The sequence below is a fragment of the Taudactylus pleione genome, unplaced genomic scaffold (genome assembly GCF_031769625.1).
Source record: "Taudactylus pleione unplaced genomic scaffold, aTauple2 ptg000184l, whole genome shotgun sequence".
Classification (NCBI taxonomy): Eukaryota; Metazoa; Chordata; class Amphibia; order Anura; family Myobatrachidae; genus Taudactylus; species Taudactylus pleione.
In genome coordinates this window covers 12,411,445-12,431,576 of record NW_028284586.1, presented here as the reverse complement: position 1 = coordinate 12,431,576, position 20,132 = coordinate 12,411,445, and the positions used below count along the sequence as shown (strand labels likewise).

The following is a 20,132-nucleotide window of genomic DNA, read 5'->3' as shown; positions in this document are numbered from 1 at the left end:
CATGCAGTGATACACAAGATGGGAATTGCTAAAATCAGTTAGTTAAACTTTCCTCTGGTTGTTGCGCTAATTCAAACATTTTACAAAAAAAAAAAACAGGCTCAAATGTGCTGAAATAATAATAATAATCATAATAACAATTATATTTTATCCATGAAACCATCTGTTTATAAATGACTAAAAATATGGTTTATTATTGCCTTTATTCATGTGCTTCCAGCCTTTTAAAGATGATGGAGGCTCTGCTGAAAAGGGATGTATCTGGCCTAGGAGGGTGACACTCATATCCAGTTATGATGAGTCGTCCCTACTGCCTTTTAAACAATTCTTGGCTCCGCTACTGGCGTCCATCACCTCTAATCAGACTTTGTTTGTTTACTGCACCCCTCCCCCTGGATAATATTACTGCAGACAGTGTATAGTATTTAGGCTTAGTATTAAGCTTAGTAATTTGGCTATACAGTATGTTGTGATTTCTAAGTCTCTCTTGTTTTTTGTTTTCCTTTCAGCACTGAACACCTCAAGTAAGTAATCCATATCTAAATCCAATTTGTCCATGGCAATCATTAAACTGCCCCAACCTGGACGGAAATGATCTGACAGCTTGTCTGTTAAACAAAACAAATCATAATGTAACAATGTAATAATCCTACAAAGAACTATTATTGTTTCAGTAACAAAGTAAAGTGCCTCCGTGCACAATAATATTTCCTGTTCAAATTGTATTCATTTTCCAGAGTTATGATGGAGAAAATGTATTCAAGGGTATGGTATGGACTTGCCAAACCATGCATGATTATGTAGATCCACTTAGTGACATTTCTGCTCCTTCCCTCCCCTCCAGTTAAGGCTGCACAAATACTGTAAAATACTAGTACACAAGATAAAGTGCAGTAAAAAAGAAAAAAGATATGGCCTTTTCTGATTGATACATAGGTAGAGCATATAACTAGTCATGATGTAGTCAGCATCCGGGCAGTCAAGATGCTGACGGTCACAATACCGACAGCGGCATCCCGACTGTCAGAATCCCGATAGCTTGCTGAGGTAAGTATTATGGTTAAGTGGAGGCTTAGGGTTAGGGGGTGGGTTAGGCACAAGGAGGGGGGTTAGGGTAGGGCTGCGGGAAGGGAGAATTAAGGTTTGGTTGTGGGAGCGGAGAGTTAGGATTAGGCTGCGGGAGAAGAGAGTTAGGGTTAGGCTGCGGGAGGGAAGGGTTAGGGTTAGACTGTGGGGTGAGAGGGTTAGGATTAGGCTGTGGGAGGTGTGGGTTGGGGTTAGGGGAAGGGTCAGGGTAAGGGTTAATAATACTTAGAGAAATCTGTCGGGATACCTAATGTTGGGATACCACTGTAGGTATTCTGACCATCAGGATCCCATGCTCAACCCATCTGGGTATAATGGTCAATGTAATATGGGAAGATTACATTGCAGTTGCTGTCAATTGATGTTGTCCATCTTCTCCAGCTGTAGTTGATTGCTCTGAATGTCATCCTGAAGCTACATGTGAAGAACGTTTTGGCAATAAAGAATGCTCCTGTAATGATGGTTTCATCGGGAATGGATTTACTTGCTCTGACGTTGATGAATGTGCCTACTCGTGGTCCAACAACTGTTCATTTACCTGTACAAATACTTTTGGCTCCTATGTGTGTGACTGTCCAAGTGGGTATAGGAAAAACTTGGCAGATAATTGTGTTGACATTGATGAATGCTCAGACCCTGCACACAGTGCATGTCATTCTCTAGCAATCTGCACAAACAGTGTGGGCAGCTTCTCTTGTTCTTGTCCATATGGCTACTATGGGAATGGGTCTCATTGTGAGCATGATGAATGTACAACAGATGTCTGTCCTCAAGACGCAGACTGCATTAAAGAAAAAGGATCTTATTCCTGTTTTGACCCATGTATTAAATATACTTTACTTAACGAACCATGGCGAAGCACATCAAGTAACTATGGATATCAATGTGATAGTTATATGTCTGGATGGTACAGATTTATAGGCACTGGAGGAATTCGCATGCCAGAAACCTGTGTGCCTGAAGGGTATTGCAGCACAAACTTCCCAATGTGGGTAAACGGATCACATCCTATGCAAGGCGCCGGGATTGTTAATGTAACAGCTTGTACCCATTTCTATGGTGACTGCTGCTACACATCAACTGATATACAAATCAAGGCTTGTCCACACGGTTACCACGTGTACAAATTCAGCAGAACATCGTTCTGCAACGCTGCATATTGTACAGGTAATAGTTCTTATTTTAAAGCATAAATATATTATTGTTGTTGATTTGTAAGACTTCCTAGTACTCTGCAGTGCCAGTGTAGTAGGCACAAAAAGTAAACACAATCATGAAAACCAAGGCTAGGAAGTGCCCTGCTGGAGAGAGCTTACAATCTAGTAAGAAAAGGACAAAGCTGAGATAGGAGGAGTTAGTGTGTATCAGCAAAGAGATCAAGACAACAGTGAGGGTTTTCCATGGTGTACCAGCATTTAAATATTTGAAGGCTGGGGTAGAATCAGATTAGGAGTGATATGGGAGGTAGGTAGGGGTGATGGATAAGTCTTGCAGGTGGGAGTGAAAGGTACTTATCACAGAATGATGAGGCACAGGTTACAGCCAGACCTGAAAGGTCACAAGGTATTTTAAGACAACGGGTGAGATATAGTATGACAGTGTTTTTGAGGGCTTTGTAGGTGAGGTTCACTTAAGAAAAAAATCGGGAATCAGTTTAGGGATTTTCAAAGTGGTACAGTAGATGTGGAGCAACAAGAAAGGATGATCAGTCTTGCTGCTGCTGCATTTAGGATTAATTAATGCATGGACAGCTAATCAAGTGAAATACTAGACATAAAGAAGGTTCCTGTAGCTCAGCGTTTTTCAACCACTGTGCCGTGTGCGGTTGTCAAGTGTGCCGCGGTGGTCAGCTCAGCTCGCTTGTACTGTAGTGCATTTAATTCCTGAGGAGGCCAATGTAGTGTGTTTTATTCCTGTGGAGGCCAATGTAGTGTGTGTTATTCCTGTGGAGGCCAATGTAGTGTGTTTTATTCCTGTGGAGGCCAATGTAGTGTGTGTTATTCCTGTGGAGGCAAATATGTGTGTTTTATTCCTGTGGAGGCCAATGTAGTGAGTTTTATTCCTGTGGAGGCCAATATAGTGTATGTTATTCCTGTGGAGGCAAATATGTGTGTATAGGTAAAAGTACAATTGCGCACTGAGCTGTAGCCTATTGTATGGGGGAGCTGCGTTTGTTGGGAAGGAGTATCTAACTTCCTATATAGATACAAAGTAAAGAGGTTAAAACACGCTCTGTAAACCCCTTAATGTATTGTAATGCGAAGCAATGAATATTAATACAATGTACTGTAGCGTGAAAATATAGATGGATGAGGCTGTTATAATAAGAAACATAGGTTTACTAAAGAACTCAAAAACGATATGTACATACAACCAAAAATAATTTCAAGTACCTACTATGAGAAGCTTGCATAAACAAAAAATACAGACAAAACTGACATGAATACAAAGAATCATATATAATAATAATTACTGATGATTAGAGTCAATGTGCATCACAAAGTGATGGGAGCAGGCTCTCCACATCAAAAAAAACAAGTAGTGAACATCTAATGTCACTTGGGCAGCAGAGATAAATGGGTCAGCGGTCTATTTAAGCAATAAATGGACAAGGTGAAATTTTGCAACTGATCAGGTTGCACTTTTGTAGGTAACCTCTTGTAACTGATGATTTGCTGGATGTTAAGTACATGCAAGTGTACTTGTAGACAAGCAGCTGTAAATATGATGGTATGTAGAAAGTATGATCCACAAAAACCGTGATGTGCTGCAGATGTTAATTGTTAAAGTTAGCGGCGTCCCGCTAATGGATGATAGATCGTGCCCGGGGTGTAGATCTTCCTGGGGTAGGAGTACGGGAGTGTGGAGGAAACAGGACAGCAAGTCTCTGAATTGCTCTGTCAGGCGTCTTAAAAAAAAAGCCGCCGGCAAAACATTTGAATCGCCCCCATAGAGTCCGGGTTTTGGATGGTAGTCACCAGACCGATGGTTACTTAGCACACATCTCTGATGTTTTGGACCAGTTTAGAGCATCTACAGAACGGGTCCTGCGATCTCACACAGAGTACCCCCGAGCCTCTGCCTGACTGATAGGCAGAAGTGTTTGGAGGGAGGTGTGGGGGCTGGTATAGCCTGCGTACCCTTATACACGGGGGGTTGTCGACCCTGTTTTCTTGGATTGCCGAGGTCAGGGTTTGCCTCCATGGACTCTGTTTTCCTGGCCTCACAAGCAGCCAGGAGTTGACCAGCCTGTGTAAGCCATCAGTGGTGATCTCAGGCTGCAACCGCAGATGCTGACAGGAGGCGTCTCCATTCTTCAAACACCTCCTGCAGCATTAGCATTTTAGATGGACAACATTGCACAGCTGCTTGTGTGCGGATGTGAAATACTGTCCATCTCTGAATCAGGCCCAGAGGTAGTAGGAAGAGAAAGTGGGGTAAGTGGATCTAACATAAACAGGTGGATCAGACTTGTGTATAGACGATGCTCCACTCCTGTTGTATGTTTACCTATTTTACAGATCTACCAAGGCAGCAACCATGCTGCTTCCATGACCTTGCACCCTGGGATGAGGTACAGGTCGCACCACCCACAGTACGGACCTGGGCTCCACTCACCAGCCCAGATGCCCTATTGTGTCATTTGCCACTGTTTTCCAAAAATGTTCCATTTATTTATGAGGGCAAAAATTGATGGGACTGTTTTCCAAAAATGTTCTATTATTTGCGAGGATAAAAATCTCTGGGACTGTTTTCCAAAAATGTTCTATTATTTGTGAGGATAAGAATTTCTGGGACTGTTTTCCAAAAATGTTCTATTTATTTGTATTTGTAACTAATGCGCAGCTATCTGTAACTAACACCGTGTCATTATATTTTAGACCCAGCTACCCTGCGTGAGCTCTGCCCTTGTAGAAACGATGAAGAATGTAGATTTGAGGATGGAAGCTATAGTTGTCACTGTAAAGATGGACGTGAAGCCTTAGGTATGTAAAACTGGTAGACATTGAGCAAATAAAACATTCAGAGATGAAGAATTGAAAGACACTGGGAGATAATTATGAAGAAATGTGGCACATCAAGTGTGTATGTCTATTTCTGGTTCCAAAAAGTGCCTTACTGCAAAATGTATAAGGAATAGCACAAAGGCCCTCATTCAGAGCCGTACGCTCTGAGCAGAGCGCACGCTCTGAATGAGGGCTGGGCTCCATTTTCATGGAGCGTCCTCCTGGACGCTCGTATAGCTGTGGGTCACCACCCACAGGCTATACGAGCGTGCATTGTGATGGTCGCGATGGTCGAGACCATCGCGACCATCGAATTTGCGAGCCGGAGCCTGCGGTTGAGGTTTTCAACCGCAAGCTCCGGAGTGATTTTGGCTCTATCAGAGCCAAAATCACTCCCACTGACATCACTAGTGATGTCAGTGGGCCGGCTCCTGACGGGAGGCGTTCCCGTGGGAAAGCCCCCGTCAGGGAGGCACGCCCCCGGCACGCCCACCAAAGGGGGCGTGCTGTCAATCAACATTGACAGCACGCCCCCTTTGATCGGACACAACGAGCGAAGGACTTTCCTTCGCTCGTCGCGTCTGGCGCATGCGCACGACGGAGCTCCCTCCATCGTGCGCATGCTCAATCCATAACATCGACCCACTTGCGAGCAGACAGCTGCTCGCGAGTGGGTCTGAATCAGGCCCAAAGTCCTTTATGCTGTGCCTCTCATATTGTGCCTAGATTTATGCTGATCTGCAAGGGCACGCAGGAAAAGAATGGCAGGATTTTTTGATCTAAGACATCTTGAATCTTCAGTCGCGCCTTGGCAGAGAAGCACATTTCTGGGTGTACTTTACCAAATATAAAAGTGTATTTGACTGTCAAAATGAATTTACGCCATACAGTACTTGAGGGTTTTCATTATTAATTTAAGGCATACATGAGACTAATCTGAGATGCATTTTAGATGAAAAACATATATATACTGTATGTTTTATTGGTGACAGGGGAGGGGGGCTTAAAGTGGTTAGAACGTAGATTGTATGACATACAATTGCACTTCTACTTGCAGGTGCACTGGTACAGACAAATGTGTTTTCTGCTACTAACAGAGTGTGAAATTAAATATGTACAAAACACATATGTTCAATGTGCGAACATGGGCATCCGTTTCAGTGCACTGCCTACTGTGTATGGGATTATAGTATAGTGGAGTTATAATCCCGGCTGTCAGGATGCCAGCACTCTGAATGCCAGCGCCAGAATCCCGACACCAGTCAAAATCCCGGCACCGGCATCCTGACCAGCGGCATCCCGAAAGTAAGTAGTGGGGTAAGGGGGAGGGTTAGTTAGGCACTAGGCGGAGGGTTTAGGCACTGGGGGGAGGGTTTGTGTTCGGCACCAGGGGGGAGGGTTAGGTTTAGGCATTAGGGGGGAGAGGTTAGGTTTAGGGTGCGGGTAGGGAACGTTAGGGGTAGGGTTAGGATACTTACCAACAGGATTCTGACCATCGGGATCCTGAGCATCCCGTACTTAACCTCTATGTATGTGTTCCTGTTATCCATCTCTACATTAAATCTATCTAATGAAGTTCGGGAAGTTCTCCTAGACTCCTGGCAGAGTAGAACAGCTTTCTGAATCCCACACCAGTGCAGTGTGCAATCTGGGGACTTGTTGACGCAAATTGTGATGGAGGGGCACCAATGACATGATATGCTGCACCATACCCTGGCTCCCATTCCTCCCACCTTGACATCACCCTCTGCGGACATTAAGAAAGTCGCTAAGTATATAAGGCTGTAATTTAATTTTTCATATCATCCTAATTTACTAATTGCTCAGCAGGGGAATAATATTCTACAGTACTGTATGTCTTTCTGGCCTGCCGCTCACCCTGCACCCAGTCACGCACACAAGGTGGGCCGGTCCAGTCAGGGCCGCTGAAGGGGGCCCGGGTTGCAGCGGTGTTGATTTGGTGTCGGCCCGCCAGCTGATTACAGCTGGTGCACTGGCTGGCTGGCATGGAGAGACAGCGCTGGCAGTTGCGATGCAACCAGAGCTCGCGGACAGGCAGCTAATCAGCAGTGGCGGCTCCTGATTGGCTGCCGATCCGTAAGTTCCGATTGGCTTGCGACTGGCGCCAGATTCAAATTGCGCTGGCGCTGTCTGTCCATGTCTGATACTGCATGCCCAGCACCAAATCCATACCCGCTGGCTGCTGATGGCACACAGGGTGGAACGGCTGCTGGAGGGACACGGGGAGGTGAGTTACTGGGGGGGCATAATGTGTAAGGGCCACTACTGTGTGGCATAATGTGTAAGGGGCATTACTATTGTGTTAAATAATGTGTTATATGCAGTGCCGATGCAAGGTTCTGGGCGCCCTAGACAAATATTCATCCTACCACCCTTATTTCCTCCCAGCCATCTCCATACAACCTCACTACCGCTTTTAACAAAACCTTTGGGCTCCTTCCAAATAACATCCCCCCCTGCTTCTGTGACAGTAAAGCTGCCTGCTACAGTATATATATTTTTACTGTTATGTAGCATACACCAGCAGACCCTTCTGTCGGTATATAGTGGTCTTGTGTGATTGTATAAAATAAATATAATTACTCTGACTACACACTTAACCCAAAGCTTGCTGAGCTGACTTACCTGTACTGGCTCAGGCTGTTAGGCAAGTTGGATAACGTTTATATTGTGAATTTTGTTCTCAGCTCAGCTCCAGCAACCCTGCTTCTCATCTTCTGACAGTGCCAGTTACTCCAGGTCATGTGTGGGGTGAGGTGACAGCGGCGGCTGCAGCTGGTTAGACCTGCAGCCACCACTAGCAGAATGTAGAAGAAGGATGTCTCTTTGAGGCATCCTTCATTTGTTAGTTCAATTAACCCAGCAGCTCCCTTTAGTGGCCGGCACCCTTAGGCAGTTGCCTAAAGCTGCCTAATGGTGGCGCTGGCCCTGGTTATATGATGCACTACTATTATGTGGCATAATCTGTAAAGGACATTACTGGGTAGTATAATGTACAGTATAAGGGCCATTACTGTGTGGCATAATGTATAAGTGGCACTACTACTGCATGGCATAATGTGTATAAGGGGTACTACTTTGTGGCATAACCTGAATGGGCTCTGTGTGGCATAACATGAATGGGCTCTGTGTGGGGGCAAATGTATGTGTTTTTTTTACCTCTGGGGGGGCCATTTTAAGATCTTGCTATGTGGCCCACAAAGTTCCAGTTACGTCCTTACATGCAAACACAGAGGGCTGACTAATATAAATATGGTCACTTTATAAAGAACTCTGGATTTAATATGAACTTGCATGAGTCATAAAGTTTGACACTTGCTCAGACTGTGAAGAAAAAAGGGTGTGTGGCCCTGACGAAGTTCAAACCTAGGCAAACACCTAATCCTGGCCAAACTTCACCACCATGCCAAAATTGGTTGAGCTAGGTCCACAACTCTTGCATAAGGTACAAACAGACAGAAATGCTTTCTTTTATATTATATAGATGTATTTATTAAGTTTTTTATATAGCGCAGCATATTCCGTTGTGCTTTACAATTGTATATAACATTAATAGAACAAAACTTGGATACTAATAACAGACAGATATAGAGGTAAGAGGGCCCTGCTCGCAAGCTTACAATCTATAGGGAAGTAGACATTGATACACAAGGTTAGGTCCTACATATTGCATATTGGCCCATCAAGATTGCAGAGGTTCTTGGTGGGCTGTGTGATCCAGTCACACAGGAATGCTGGCCTAGGCTTAGGAGGATGTGAAAGTGAAGACAGAGAAAATATGTGAGGTTATGTGAGGACTGTATGAAGGGATGTAATTAGATAGATGAAGATATGAACGTTATATGGACAGTTCTGGAATCTGATAAGCTTATCTTATCTTAAGAGGTGAGTTTTCAGGGAATGCTTGCAGGTTTGGAGACTAACAGAAAGTCTTATTGTGCCTGGGACGGCATTCCACAGAGTGGGTGCAGCCTGCAGAAAGTCCTGTAACCATGAATGGGAGCAAGTAATGCATGTGGATGAGAGACGCAGTGCAGTGCGGAGAGGTCGGGTTGGAAGATATTTTGAGATAAGCGAAGAGATGTATGTTGGCGTAGTTTGGTTAATAGTCTTATGTGTAAGTAAACGTATTTTATATTGAATACGGTAGAAAACCGTATTCAATGGAAGGACTGACAGAGCAGATCAGCAGACGATGGACGTTTGGCGAGGACGATCAACCTCGCATATGCATTCAAAAAGATTGTAGTGGCAAGAATCTGTTTTTGGGAAAACCAGTAAGGACACTATTGTAATAGTCAATGCGGGAAATAATGAGTGCATGGACTGGAGTTTTTCAAAATCTAGTGTAACATATGGTCAAATTTTGGATATGTTTTTTAGATGTATGTAACATGATCTTTAAACATACTGAATGTGGGGAAAAAAAGAACAATTCAGAGTCAAGAATGACACCTAGGCAGTGAACTTTTGGGGTAGGGTGGATTGTTGAGTTATCAACAGTGATAGAGAGATCAGGTTGGTAACTACTATTGACCTTTGGAAATATAATTAATTCTGTTTTGGAAATATTAAGACCAGGTGGTGAGATGACATGTCAGAAAGATATTTAATGACACTGACCAAGGGAGGATAGGTAGATTTAAGTATAATCTGTGTACCTATGATACTGAAATCCGAAAGTGCTGATTAGTTTGCCAAGAGAGGTGGTATAGACTGAGAAAAGCAGAGGACCTAAGACTGAGCCTTGTGATATTCCAACTAATAAAGGTAGTGATGAGAAGGTAGAATCAGAAAAACACACATTGAAAGAGCCATTAGATAGGTAGGATGCCAAGAAAGGGCTGTGGCCCTGATTCAGAGCCGGACGCTCTGACAGAGCGATTGCTCTGAATCAGGGCCGTCCCTCTTACTTTTTGGAGCGGCCTCCTGGCCAAAATGATGGTCGCGATGGTCAGAGACCATCACGACCATCGGGCTTGCGACGAGACCCTTGTGGTAGGGTCTCGTCTGCCGCAAGCCCTGGGGTGCTTTTGGCTCTATCAGAGCCAAAAGCACTCCCACTGACATCACTAGTGATGTCAGTGGGGCCGGCCCCATGGTAGGCCATGGGAACGCCTCCGTCTGGGCAGCCACGCCCCCGGCACGCCCACCAAAGGGGGCGTGCTGTCAATCACCATCGACAGCATGCCCCCTTTGGTGCGAGACCCATAACGACGGCTTGGCCGTCGTTATTCGGGTCTCGCGCATGCGCACAACGGAGCCGCCTCCGTCGTGCGCATGCACACTTGGGCAACATCGACCCGCTTGCGAGCACTCAGCGCTCGCAAGCGGGTCTGAATCAGGCCCTGTGTCCTGAAAACCTAGGCATTGTAGTGTTTGTATGAGAAGAGAGTGGTCAACAGTGTCAAAAGCAGCAGAGAGATCTAGAAGAATAAGAAGTAAGTAGTGGCCTTTAGCCTTGGCAATAACCAAATTATTCACTACCTTACTCACTGCTGCCTCTGTGGAGTGTTGGGAATGAAAGGCAGACTGCAGTGGGTCCAATAAGTTGTATGAGTTAAGAAAGTGTGTGAGGCGAGTGTAGGCAAGTCTCTCAAGTAGCTTGGAGGGGCATGGGACTTGGGAGATGGGGCAGTAATTTGAGAGTTAGGGTCAGAATTTTTTTTTTCCAGAATGGGAGTAATCACTGCATGATTGAACAGTGATGGAAAGATACCAGTAGAGAGAGAGATTACAGATTTTAGTTAAGGTTGGGATTAGCACAGGAGACAGAGCTTTACTGATTTTTGATGGTATAGGGTCAACAGGAGAGGTAGTTACTTCATCTTCATTTGTGGGGTCAAATAAAGAGAATGTGCCAGATGGTTCAGGTAGGGAATTGAGCAGGTCACTGGCTGAGGAAGAGCCCACCATTTCGGGTCTTATCAATCTTGTCTTTGAAATAGGAAGTAAGATCTTGTGCACTGACAGTAGCCAGTGGGTTGGTTGAAGGAGGAGTAAGAAGTGATTTAAATATATTAAAATGTTGCTTGTGGTTAGAGGCTTGGGCAGAGATGAGAGATTGGAAATATGTTTGTTTGGCAGTGTCCAGAACATTACGATAAGAGTGGTAGATAGTCTTATATGTGAGGAAGTCACTTAGAGTAGAAGATTTATGCCAATGACGTTCCACTTTACGTGAGAGTTTTTGCAGGGGTCTTGTTAATTTAGAATGCCATGGATGATGTCTAAGTGTACATGGAGTGTGATGGGTAGCTGGATCCACTTCATCAAGGGGTATTTCTAGAGTCTGGTTCAGGGGTGATACAGCAATCTCAGGAGAAGTGAATGTAAAAATTGTTCAGAATAGATGTCGCAGAGAGTTGGATAATTGTTGAAAATTAATAACATTAATATTTCTGCGGGTTTGTGGAGGCTTGGTTGATTTCAGTGACATTGTGGTTGATGTAATGGAGGAGAGTGTGTAGGTGATAAGGTTGTGATCTGAGAGAGGGAAAGGAGTTTTAGTGAATTCAGAAGCTGAGCATAGTCTGGTGAATACAAGATCAAGGCAGTGGCCCTCCTGGTGAGTAGAGGAGTCAGTCCATTGTGAGAAGCCAAGAGAGGGGGTTAGAGAGAGTAGTTTGGAGGCATGAGGAGATTGTGGACTGTCAATAGTGATATTGAAATCACTCATGATGATGGTGGAGATGTTTGAGGATAGGAAGTGAGGGAGCCAGGCACAAAAAAATTCCAGAAATTGTTGTTGTGGCCCAGGTGGGCGATAGACAGTAGCAACATGCAGAGAGAAAGGGGTGAAAGTCCTGATAGAATGTACTGTACTCCAAATGATGTAAATGTGAGTGATGATACCTGTGGGAGAACTGCGTATGTGAAAGATTGGGACAGTAATATTCCAACTCCAGTTGTAGTAGTGAATTAACTGCATCTACTAAACACCAAGATGCACTGTGAGTGGAGCCGCACACCAACGTCTTAATCTATGCTTATGCATCCAAAGGGTATACCAGGGGACATAACAATAGAAGCAGATACTGTATTGTGCAACATTTAAAGAATGCCACCAGTAAGCAACACCACTGGAATTTATTTTAATTTATTACATTTAATGATTTATTTATTTATTTTACATATGGGATCTATATTATTTTCATTTACTTTGTTTATTGAATTTATTTTAATTGATTAAGATGCCTTATAATTACATACTATACACCATATTTAATGATGACTCTACAGATATTGAAGATGTGCACCTTGACCTGATGTGCAGTACACATGAAATAACAGCTTTGTTTCGGACATGTCAGCTGAAAAGACTAAACCTTAATGTCACCAACATCCACCTATTAGACAACAATTGTGTTGGTTATGAAGACCGGAACAACACAGGAGTCATTTCTGTTATAAGTCCTCTGCAAGATAGAACATGTGGAAACCAGCTTTATGTAAGTACATTGAGGATATGTAGAAATCTGTCATGGGAAGTTGAAGGAATAAGATTATTAAATAATCAAACACAGAACATTATGGCAATAATAAGTGAACTAGTCTATCCTATCTTACAGTTATGCTGCCTATTTTACTGACCATTTCTTCATTTGTTTATATATTTTCTTTATTAGAAACTCTTACAATAGCCAGATCATTAATACAGTAGTTACCAACTTTCCCTAATTCTAGTGATAGTCCCAGGATTTTAAATGTTTGTTGCTGGCCACACTCAGCCAACCGCAGGCATGAGTTGTTACAAAGCTACTATTGGGAGGTACTGCAGCATCCTCCCTACAGCCCTGACCTGGTACTGAGTGATATTCATCTCTTTGAACCATTGAAGAAGCACCTGGGTGGAAGGTTCATGACCGATGGTGACGTTCAAAAATTCATCATGTCCTTGCTTCAGGCGCTTGACACTGATTTCTTCTATGCCGGGATAGATGTCTTGTATGTCGGGATACATACCGTGGTGCACCATTGGAACAAATGCTTAGATAAGTATGGGGGCTGTGTGGAAAGATTATATTCTGTACCAAGGCCATGCTATTAATTATACAGTACGTATATGTACGAGTAATATTTACGCAATGAGAGGTCTTGTTACCTTATTTATTAAACCACCCTTGAATGTGTATGTGTGTGTGTATATACTGTATGTATTAATATATGAGCAGCGGCACAAACACACAGCAGTTATTTCTGTTTACAAATGTTTTGCAAATTAGCAACTCGCAAGTACATTCAATAGAAAACAATACAACACAGTAATTTACTAAAAGTTGTGCGTGGAATATCCTGGCTCAAAACAAGTAGCCGTAGTTAACAAGCAGCAAACAAAAAAAACCTAACCCATGTATGAATAGCAACAGCAGACATGAATGCTCCCTACACAAGTGCACATGCCCTTAGCACATGCCTATTCTCAGTGCCCAATCTGTATTTCCCTCCTGGGGGTGCTGGGCCACTGATGACTGGCACTTTGTGCCCATGTAAAGCCCCTTTCAATCAGCCTTTTTGTTGAGCAGTTCCCCAAAATCTTCCAACCATAAAAAACAGCATTCCTTACCTATGGGTCAGAAACAGTGCGGGTCAGATACAGTGCAGGGTACAGTGCCGGTAGGATACTTTGGGTCATTCAGACCCGGTCGTTAGCGCCGATGCGCTCGGACCGGGTCGATGGCCCCCCACAGAGCATGCGCACCCCGGCGCCGGCGCGCGCATGCGTGAGACCCGCTATGACCGACAGTGCCGGTCGTAGCGGGTCTCGATCCAAAGGAGGCGAGCTGTCGATGTTGATTGACAGCTCGCCCCGTTTGGAAGGCGGGCCGGGGGTGTGGCAGCCCAAACTGAGGCGTTCCCATGGGAACGCCTACCGTTTGGGGGTGGCCCCACTGACATCACTAGTGATGTCAGTGGAGAGCTTTCGGCTCAGACAGAGCCAGAAGCTCTCTGGGGCTTATGACAAGGGAGACCCTACCCTAGGGTCTCGTCGTAAGCCCCGATGGTCGCGATGGTCTCTGACCATCGCGACCATCACCGGAGCGGTCGTTAGAGCTGTGGGTGTTAACCCACAGCCTAACGACCGCAACAGAGGCGGGCGGTCAGGATGCAAGTGGCCGCCCAGTTTCTGAGCGACCGCTTGCATCCTCCGACCGCCTCTGAATGAGGCCCACAGTGTGGGTCGGATACAGTGTGGGATATAGATCAGGTCTAATACAGTGCGGGATATAGTTCGGGTCTGATATAGTGCGGATACAGTGTGGGTTGGATACAGTGCAGGCCGGATACAGTGTGGTATACAGTGTGGGTCTGATATAGTGTGGGATACAGTGTGGGTTTTATACAGTGTGGTATACAGTGGGTTGGCCACAGTATAGGTCAGATACAGTGCAGGATATAGTGCAGGTCTGATATAATGTTGGATTCAGTGTGGGTTGGATACAGTGCAGTCTGGATACAGGGCCTGATTCAGAGACGGACGCTAATGCGTCAGCAACTGCGTCTCTGCACACAACGCAGTTGCAAAAATATGCTAATGTTATCAAAGATCACCCGAGCATAAAGGCGCCCACTACTGCCTTCACGCCTGCGTACAACTACTCATACCTACTTAAACATCGGTAACATCGAAGTTCATTGGTGGCCATTTTACCCTTGCTGCAGGTCTGACCTGATGTAGTCCAGGGAGCTCATCTGCCACGCAGAGCTGCATATGCAGTTGTAGTGGCTCTAATTTATGCACACCCACGTAACGGCGTTAAAACGGCCAGGCACACCTGTGTTTCAATAACCACCCCATCAACACCCCCAAATGGTCACTTCTTGTCAATCAATCTGCAATGGGCCTCCATGGTCTGCGCAAAGGCACTGCTGCCCTCACGCACGCGCACTGCGATGCATGTGCAATGGTAAATAATTGCTCGAACTGCGTGCGATTTGCAGTTGTTTTCATCTCTGAATCAGGCCCACAGTGCAGTATACAGTGTGGGTCAGATACAGTGCAGGTCAGATACAGTGTGGGATACAGTGCAGGTCTGATATAGTGCTGGATACAGTGTGGGTTGGATAAAGTGCAGGCCAGATACAGTGTGGTATACATTGTGGGTTGGATACAGTGCAGGCCGGATACAGTGTGGTATACATTGTGGGTTGGATAAAGTGCAGGCCGGATACAGTGTGGTATACATTGTGGGTTGGATACAGTGCAGGTCGGATACAGTGTGGTATACATTGTGGGTTGGATACAGTGCAGGCCGGATACAGTGTGGTATACATTGTGGGTTGGATAAAGTGCAGGCCGGATACAGTGTGGTATACATTGTGGGTTGGATAAGTGCAGGTCGGATACAGTGTGGTATACATTGTGGGTTGGATAAGTGCAGGCCGGATACAGTGTGGTATACATTGTGGGTTGGATAAAGTGCAGGCCGGATACAGTGTGGTATACATTGTGGGTTGGATACAGTGCAGGTCGGATACAGTGGGAAATACAGTGTGATTCGGTTACAGTGCATGTCTAATAGAGTGCAGTTTATAGTGCAGGTCGAATACAGTGTGGGATGGATACAGTGCAGGCCGGATACAGTGTGGTATACATTGTGGGTTGGATAAAGTGCTGGCCGGATACAGTGTGGTATACATTGTGGGTTGGATACAGTGCAGGTGGGTTGGATACAGTGCAAGTACAGTGTGATTCGGTTACAGTGCATGTCTAATACAGTGCAGGTTGGATACAGTGTGGGATGGATACAGTGCGGGATACATTTGTGGGTTGGATAAAGTGCAGGTTGGATATAGTGTTGGATACAGTGCGATATACAGTGAGGGATGGATACAGTGCAGGTCGGATACAGTGCGGTATACAGTGAGGGATGGATACAGTACAGGTCGGATACAGTGCGGTATACAGTGTGGGCTGAATATACCAATAGTGCATTTACTGTGACAGCGGTGTCGACAGTGCGGGGATGCTGGCGGTATCCTCAGTGCGAGAATGTCAGTAGCATCTTCAGTGTGCGGATGCTGGTGGTGTCGGCAGTGTGAGGGTGTCAGTGGTGTACTCAGTGTGGGAGTGCCGGCAGTGCAGGCAGGGGCCAACGGTGTCCACAGCATGGGGTGCGGCAGTGCAGGGGTGCTGACAGTGTCCTCAGTGCAGAGGCGCTGGCGGTGTCGGCAGTGCGGGGGTGCTGGCGGCGTCAGCAGTGCCTGGGGTGCCAGCGGTGTCCTCACTGAGGGGGTTCTAGTGGTGTCCTCAGTGCGGGGGTGCTGGCGATGTCACCAGGGGTGCCAGCAGCATCCTTAGTGTGGGGGTGCCAGCAGTGTCCTCAATGCTGGGGTACCGGCAGTGTCGGGGTGCTGACGGTTTCCTCAGTATGAGGCACGGCAGTGTCCTCATTGCAGAGTGCTAGCGATGTCGGCAGAGCGGGGGTGCCAGCAGTGTCCTCAGTGCGGGCATGCTGACAGTGTCGGCAGTGCGTGGGTGCCGGCGGTGTCCTCAGTACTAATTTTTTTTATTTCAAAGTAGAAAATTTTTATAAGCAATGTGCAAACATTCTACAAACATTTTAGGGCTGCGCAGAGCCTTTTCATCAGGATACAACATACATGGAGAGTGCCTCATGTGCATTGCCGACATACTGTTTTTGTGCACTATTGAAGTGAAGGTACCAGGGTGGTTGTCTGAATAAATACAGTGCCGAATAGACAAGAATACATATACACATATACAGTATATAATTCCTGTTTCCACTTAGGGTATATATGATAGGACACTTTCTAATACTTCCTTATGAATTTTCATATTGTATATCAACCACTTTATACATACTGTACCTCCCAACTTTTGAATCCAGCAAGGAGGGAAAACCGAGCGCACCAAATGAGCGCGCCCAAAAATGGGGTGAGTGATCTATCAACAAGGGGCGTGGCCTTGCTGGAGATGCCGTGCCTTAAAATATAAAAAAATAAACAAGCAATCTGCACATATTTCACTGACATGTGCAGCCTGCTTGTTCAGAATAGAAATTCGGGCAGGGAAATCGGGGCTTCAAAAAGGACAGAATCGACCAAATACACCATCAATCAAAACGATCCTTTCAAAATCGGGAGCATGGTAAATTCCCGATTTTTAATGTGAAAAAAACTGACATTTTTGATCGATCCTATCCGAGTTGAAAAAGGAACAATTCGGGACCAAATTGAATCTTAGTAAATTTACCCTTAGGAGAAAGACAGGAAAAACCAGACAACGCAAGGAACAACGTCTACTTGCAAATAAAACTATAATCAGCAGTTTTGGGGTAGAAAGTAACTATTACTTGATAAATAAACCCCAGTATATTATGAAACAGTTACACAAACAAGTACATGAAACATCCATGTCAATACAATAGTAACACACTTTAATTTGCCTAACTTTGTGTTTCTAGAATAATGGAACACATGCAACCTACAAAAATACTATGTATGTGAAAATGATATCAGACCTGATCATCGTACGATATCATGAAGTCCAACTGGATTTTTCCTGTTCATATCCTCTGGATTTAAATCTCACTCTGGAAAACTCATTGAGACCAGTTATAAGGTAATGGTATAATAAATTCTAGATTAGATGTATCTCTTGCTTGAGCTTCTTGCTGAACCAGTGAAGAGCAGATGAACCACACATGAATCTTTATTACAATAGAACTCAGTTGCCAAACCTCTAACAACACCAACACACTGTGATATGGGCCGCTTGATAATGTGGCAAAAGCAGAGGTTAAGCATGGAGTTATGGCGCAAAAGTAAGTATGCTACTGCACCTTCCATTTTGTTGGGGGGTAATAGTTATGATTAAGCTGGTACCAGCTTTTCTCAAACATTTTTTTTGAAAAAGGGGGTGGAAGGGAACCAGCGCTTAATTGGAATGAATCGTGATTCTAGAGGGGAGCTGCTTCAGAAGACTAGAGATGTCCCGTCTCCAGATAATAAATTGGCAATGTAGTTATGGAAGTACTGAAGCGCTACACCATACAATGTTGCTATCTAATGATGATCAATATTGTATATACTAAACACACACTGATGTATCAAAAAATTTAAAATGTTTTACTCAATTCAAAAACACTCAAAAATTACATGAACATATATAGTAGGAAAAAAAAAAAAATGAGAAACAAAGTTGATATTTAGATAAATAAAGTCAATGCAAATCTATGCATAATGCTCAACGTATGCAAATAATGCAGTTAAGATGAATGATTGCAAATGAGGAACATAGTGACAAATCGCTGTAGGCACTAAGGTCACTGTTCCCCTCCGGGAATAATAAGACAGTACTTAGAATCCCGATTATTGTCAGTGTGTCAGATTTGCGGCGTCCCGTTATCTGGCTGGGTGAGAGAATATATAAGTTGCTGGTGGTGTATGCAAAAGTGATGTCCCGGGGTAGTCTTCCCAAGCCAGGAGTACGGCTCTTGTCTGGGTGTGCAGGGATAGAGGAAAGGCCCTAGACATGATGTATACCCCCCTGTCCAGACAGTACACCGGCGCTTGGGCTGGGCGTCCCAGACCAGCACCAGTGTGTTTGCTGGAGGTAGGTAATCAAAACGTCTGGGGAGTGGATGTAACGGTGTGGGCTCTCACGGAGCTTGCTGCCATAGATCCTCTCCTGTGCGGCACTTACCTCCCCTTGCATGTGCCAGGTGACCGCTCCTGCCCCTTGTCGGCTAGTGGTGTCTTCCGTCTCCGTCTTCTGTGTACAAGCGCTACCTGTGGTCACGTGATCGCGAAGTCCGGATGAGTGTGGTAAATAAATGCGGCTTGTAGAGATAAGTCAAAGTAGCCTGTGGGGATTCTTCCATCTGCCTCGTGTGGGTGCTGTGGATCTCCAACGCGTTTCAGCTTCCGCCTTTGTCAAGGAGCAATTTTTTTTTTGCAAACATTTTTTTTGTTTTGAGAAAAAAGTTTTTTTTTATTGAAGCATCACACGTACCGTCAAATCTACAATACAGAAAAACAAAGGACTACATTCAATATGGAATCTTGAACAATGTTAACAGCAATGATCACATTCATAGAAAGCTCTCAAACATTTTTAACATAGCCCATACACAAAAAACATACCCCATGCACAAAAAACATGCCCCGTGCATAAAAAACATGCAAACTCCTACATACCAACATGCCCCTTACTGTACTACAACATGCCCTCGCCTGCACACCAACATTCCCCCTCCTGCACTACAACATGCCTCCTGCTGCACTACAACATGCCCCTCCTTCACTACATGCCCTCTCCTGCACTACAACATGCCCCTATCTGCACTACAACATGCCCTCTCCTGCACGCCAACATTCCCCCTCCTACACTACATGTCCCCTCCTGCATACCACTATTCCCCCTCCTGCACTGCAACATGCCCCCTCCTGCACTACATGTTCACTTCTGCACTACAACATTCCCCCTCCTGCACTACAACACTCCCCCTCCTGCACTACATCATGCCCCCTCCTGCACACCAACATTCCCCCTCCTGCACTACAACATACTCTCTTCTGCACTACAACATGCCCCCTCCTGCACACCAACATTCCCCCTCCTGCACTGCAACATGCCCCCTCCTGCACTACAACATGCTTTCTCCTACACTACAACATGCCCCCTTTTGCACTGCAACATGCCCTCTTCTGCACATCAAAATGCCCTCTCCTGCACAGAAAAATATCCCCTCCTGCACACCAATATGCTCCCTTCTGCAGTAGATTAGACCCAACATTACACTTTTGACTTACCCAATTTTTCTGGAGTACTGTCAGCTAGATAGAACCTGGCTGGAACACCAGCAGCCCTCCGTGTAGTGTGACAGCAGCAGTCAGATGACAATATCAGCAGGGGGTCATCTGATCAGGAACCACTAGGACTAGTTTCCTTTTCCTGGTGGTCTGTGAAGAACTAGGGAGGGACAAAATGCATACCCCAGATGGCGCCCAGAGCATGAGCTCCACCTGCTATGTCCATGCTACACCCCTGGG

At 45.1% G+C, this 20,132-nt stretch overlaps 1 protein-coding gene across 1 annotated transcript in view; it reads left to right on the top strand.

The window, feature by feature from the left end:
* The window catches only part of LOC148519748 (uncharacterized), a 71,859-nt gene that overhangs the window by 38,497 nt on the left and 13,230 nt on the right, over nt 1-20,132 (top strand). The window contains exons 9-12 of the mRNA XM_088476208.1: nt 1,468-2,253; nt 4,968-5,072; nt 12,357-12,565; nt 17,543-17,700. Coding sequence (XP_088332334.1) covers nt 1,468-2,253; nt 4,968-5,072; nt 12,357-12,565; nt 17,543-17,700 — 1,258 coding nt within the window. The remainder of the gene's footprint in view (nt 1-1,467; nt 2,254-4,967; nt 5,073-12,356; nt 12,566-17,542; nt 17,701-20,132) is intronic.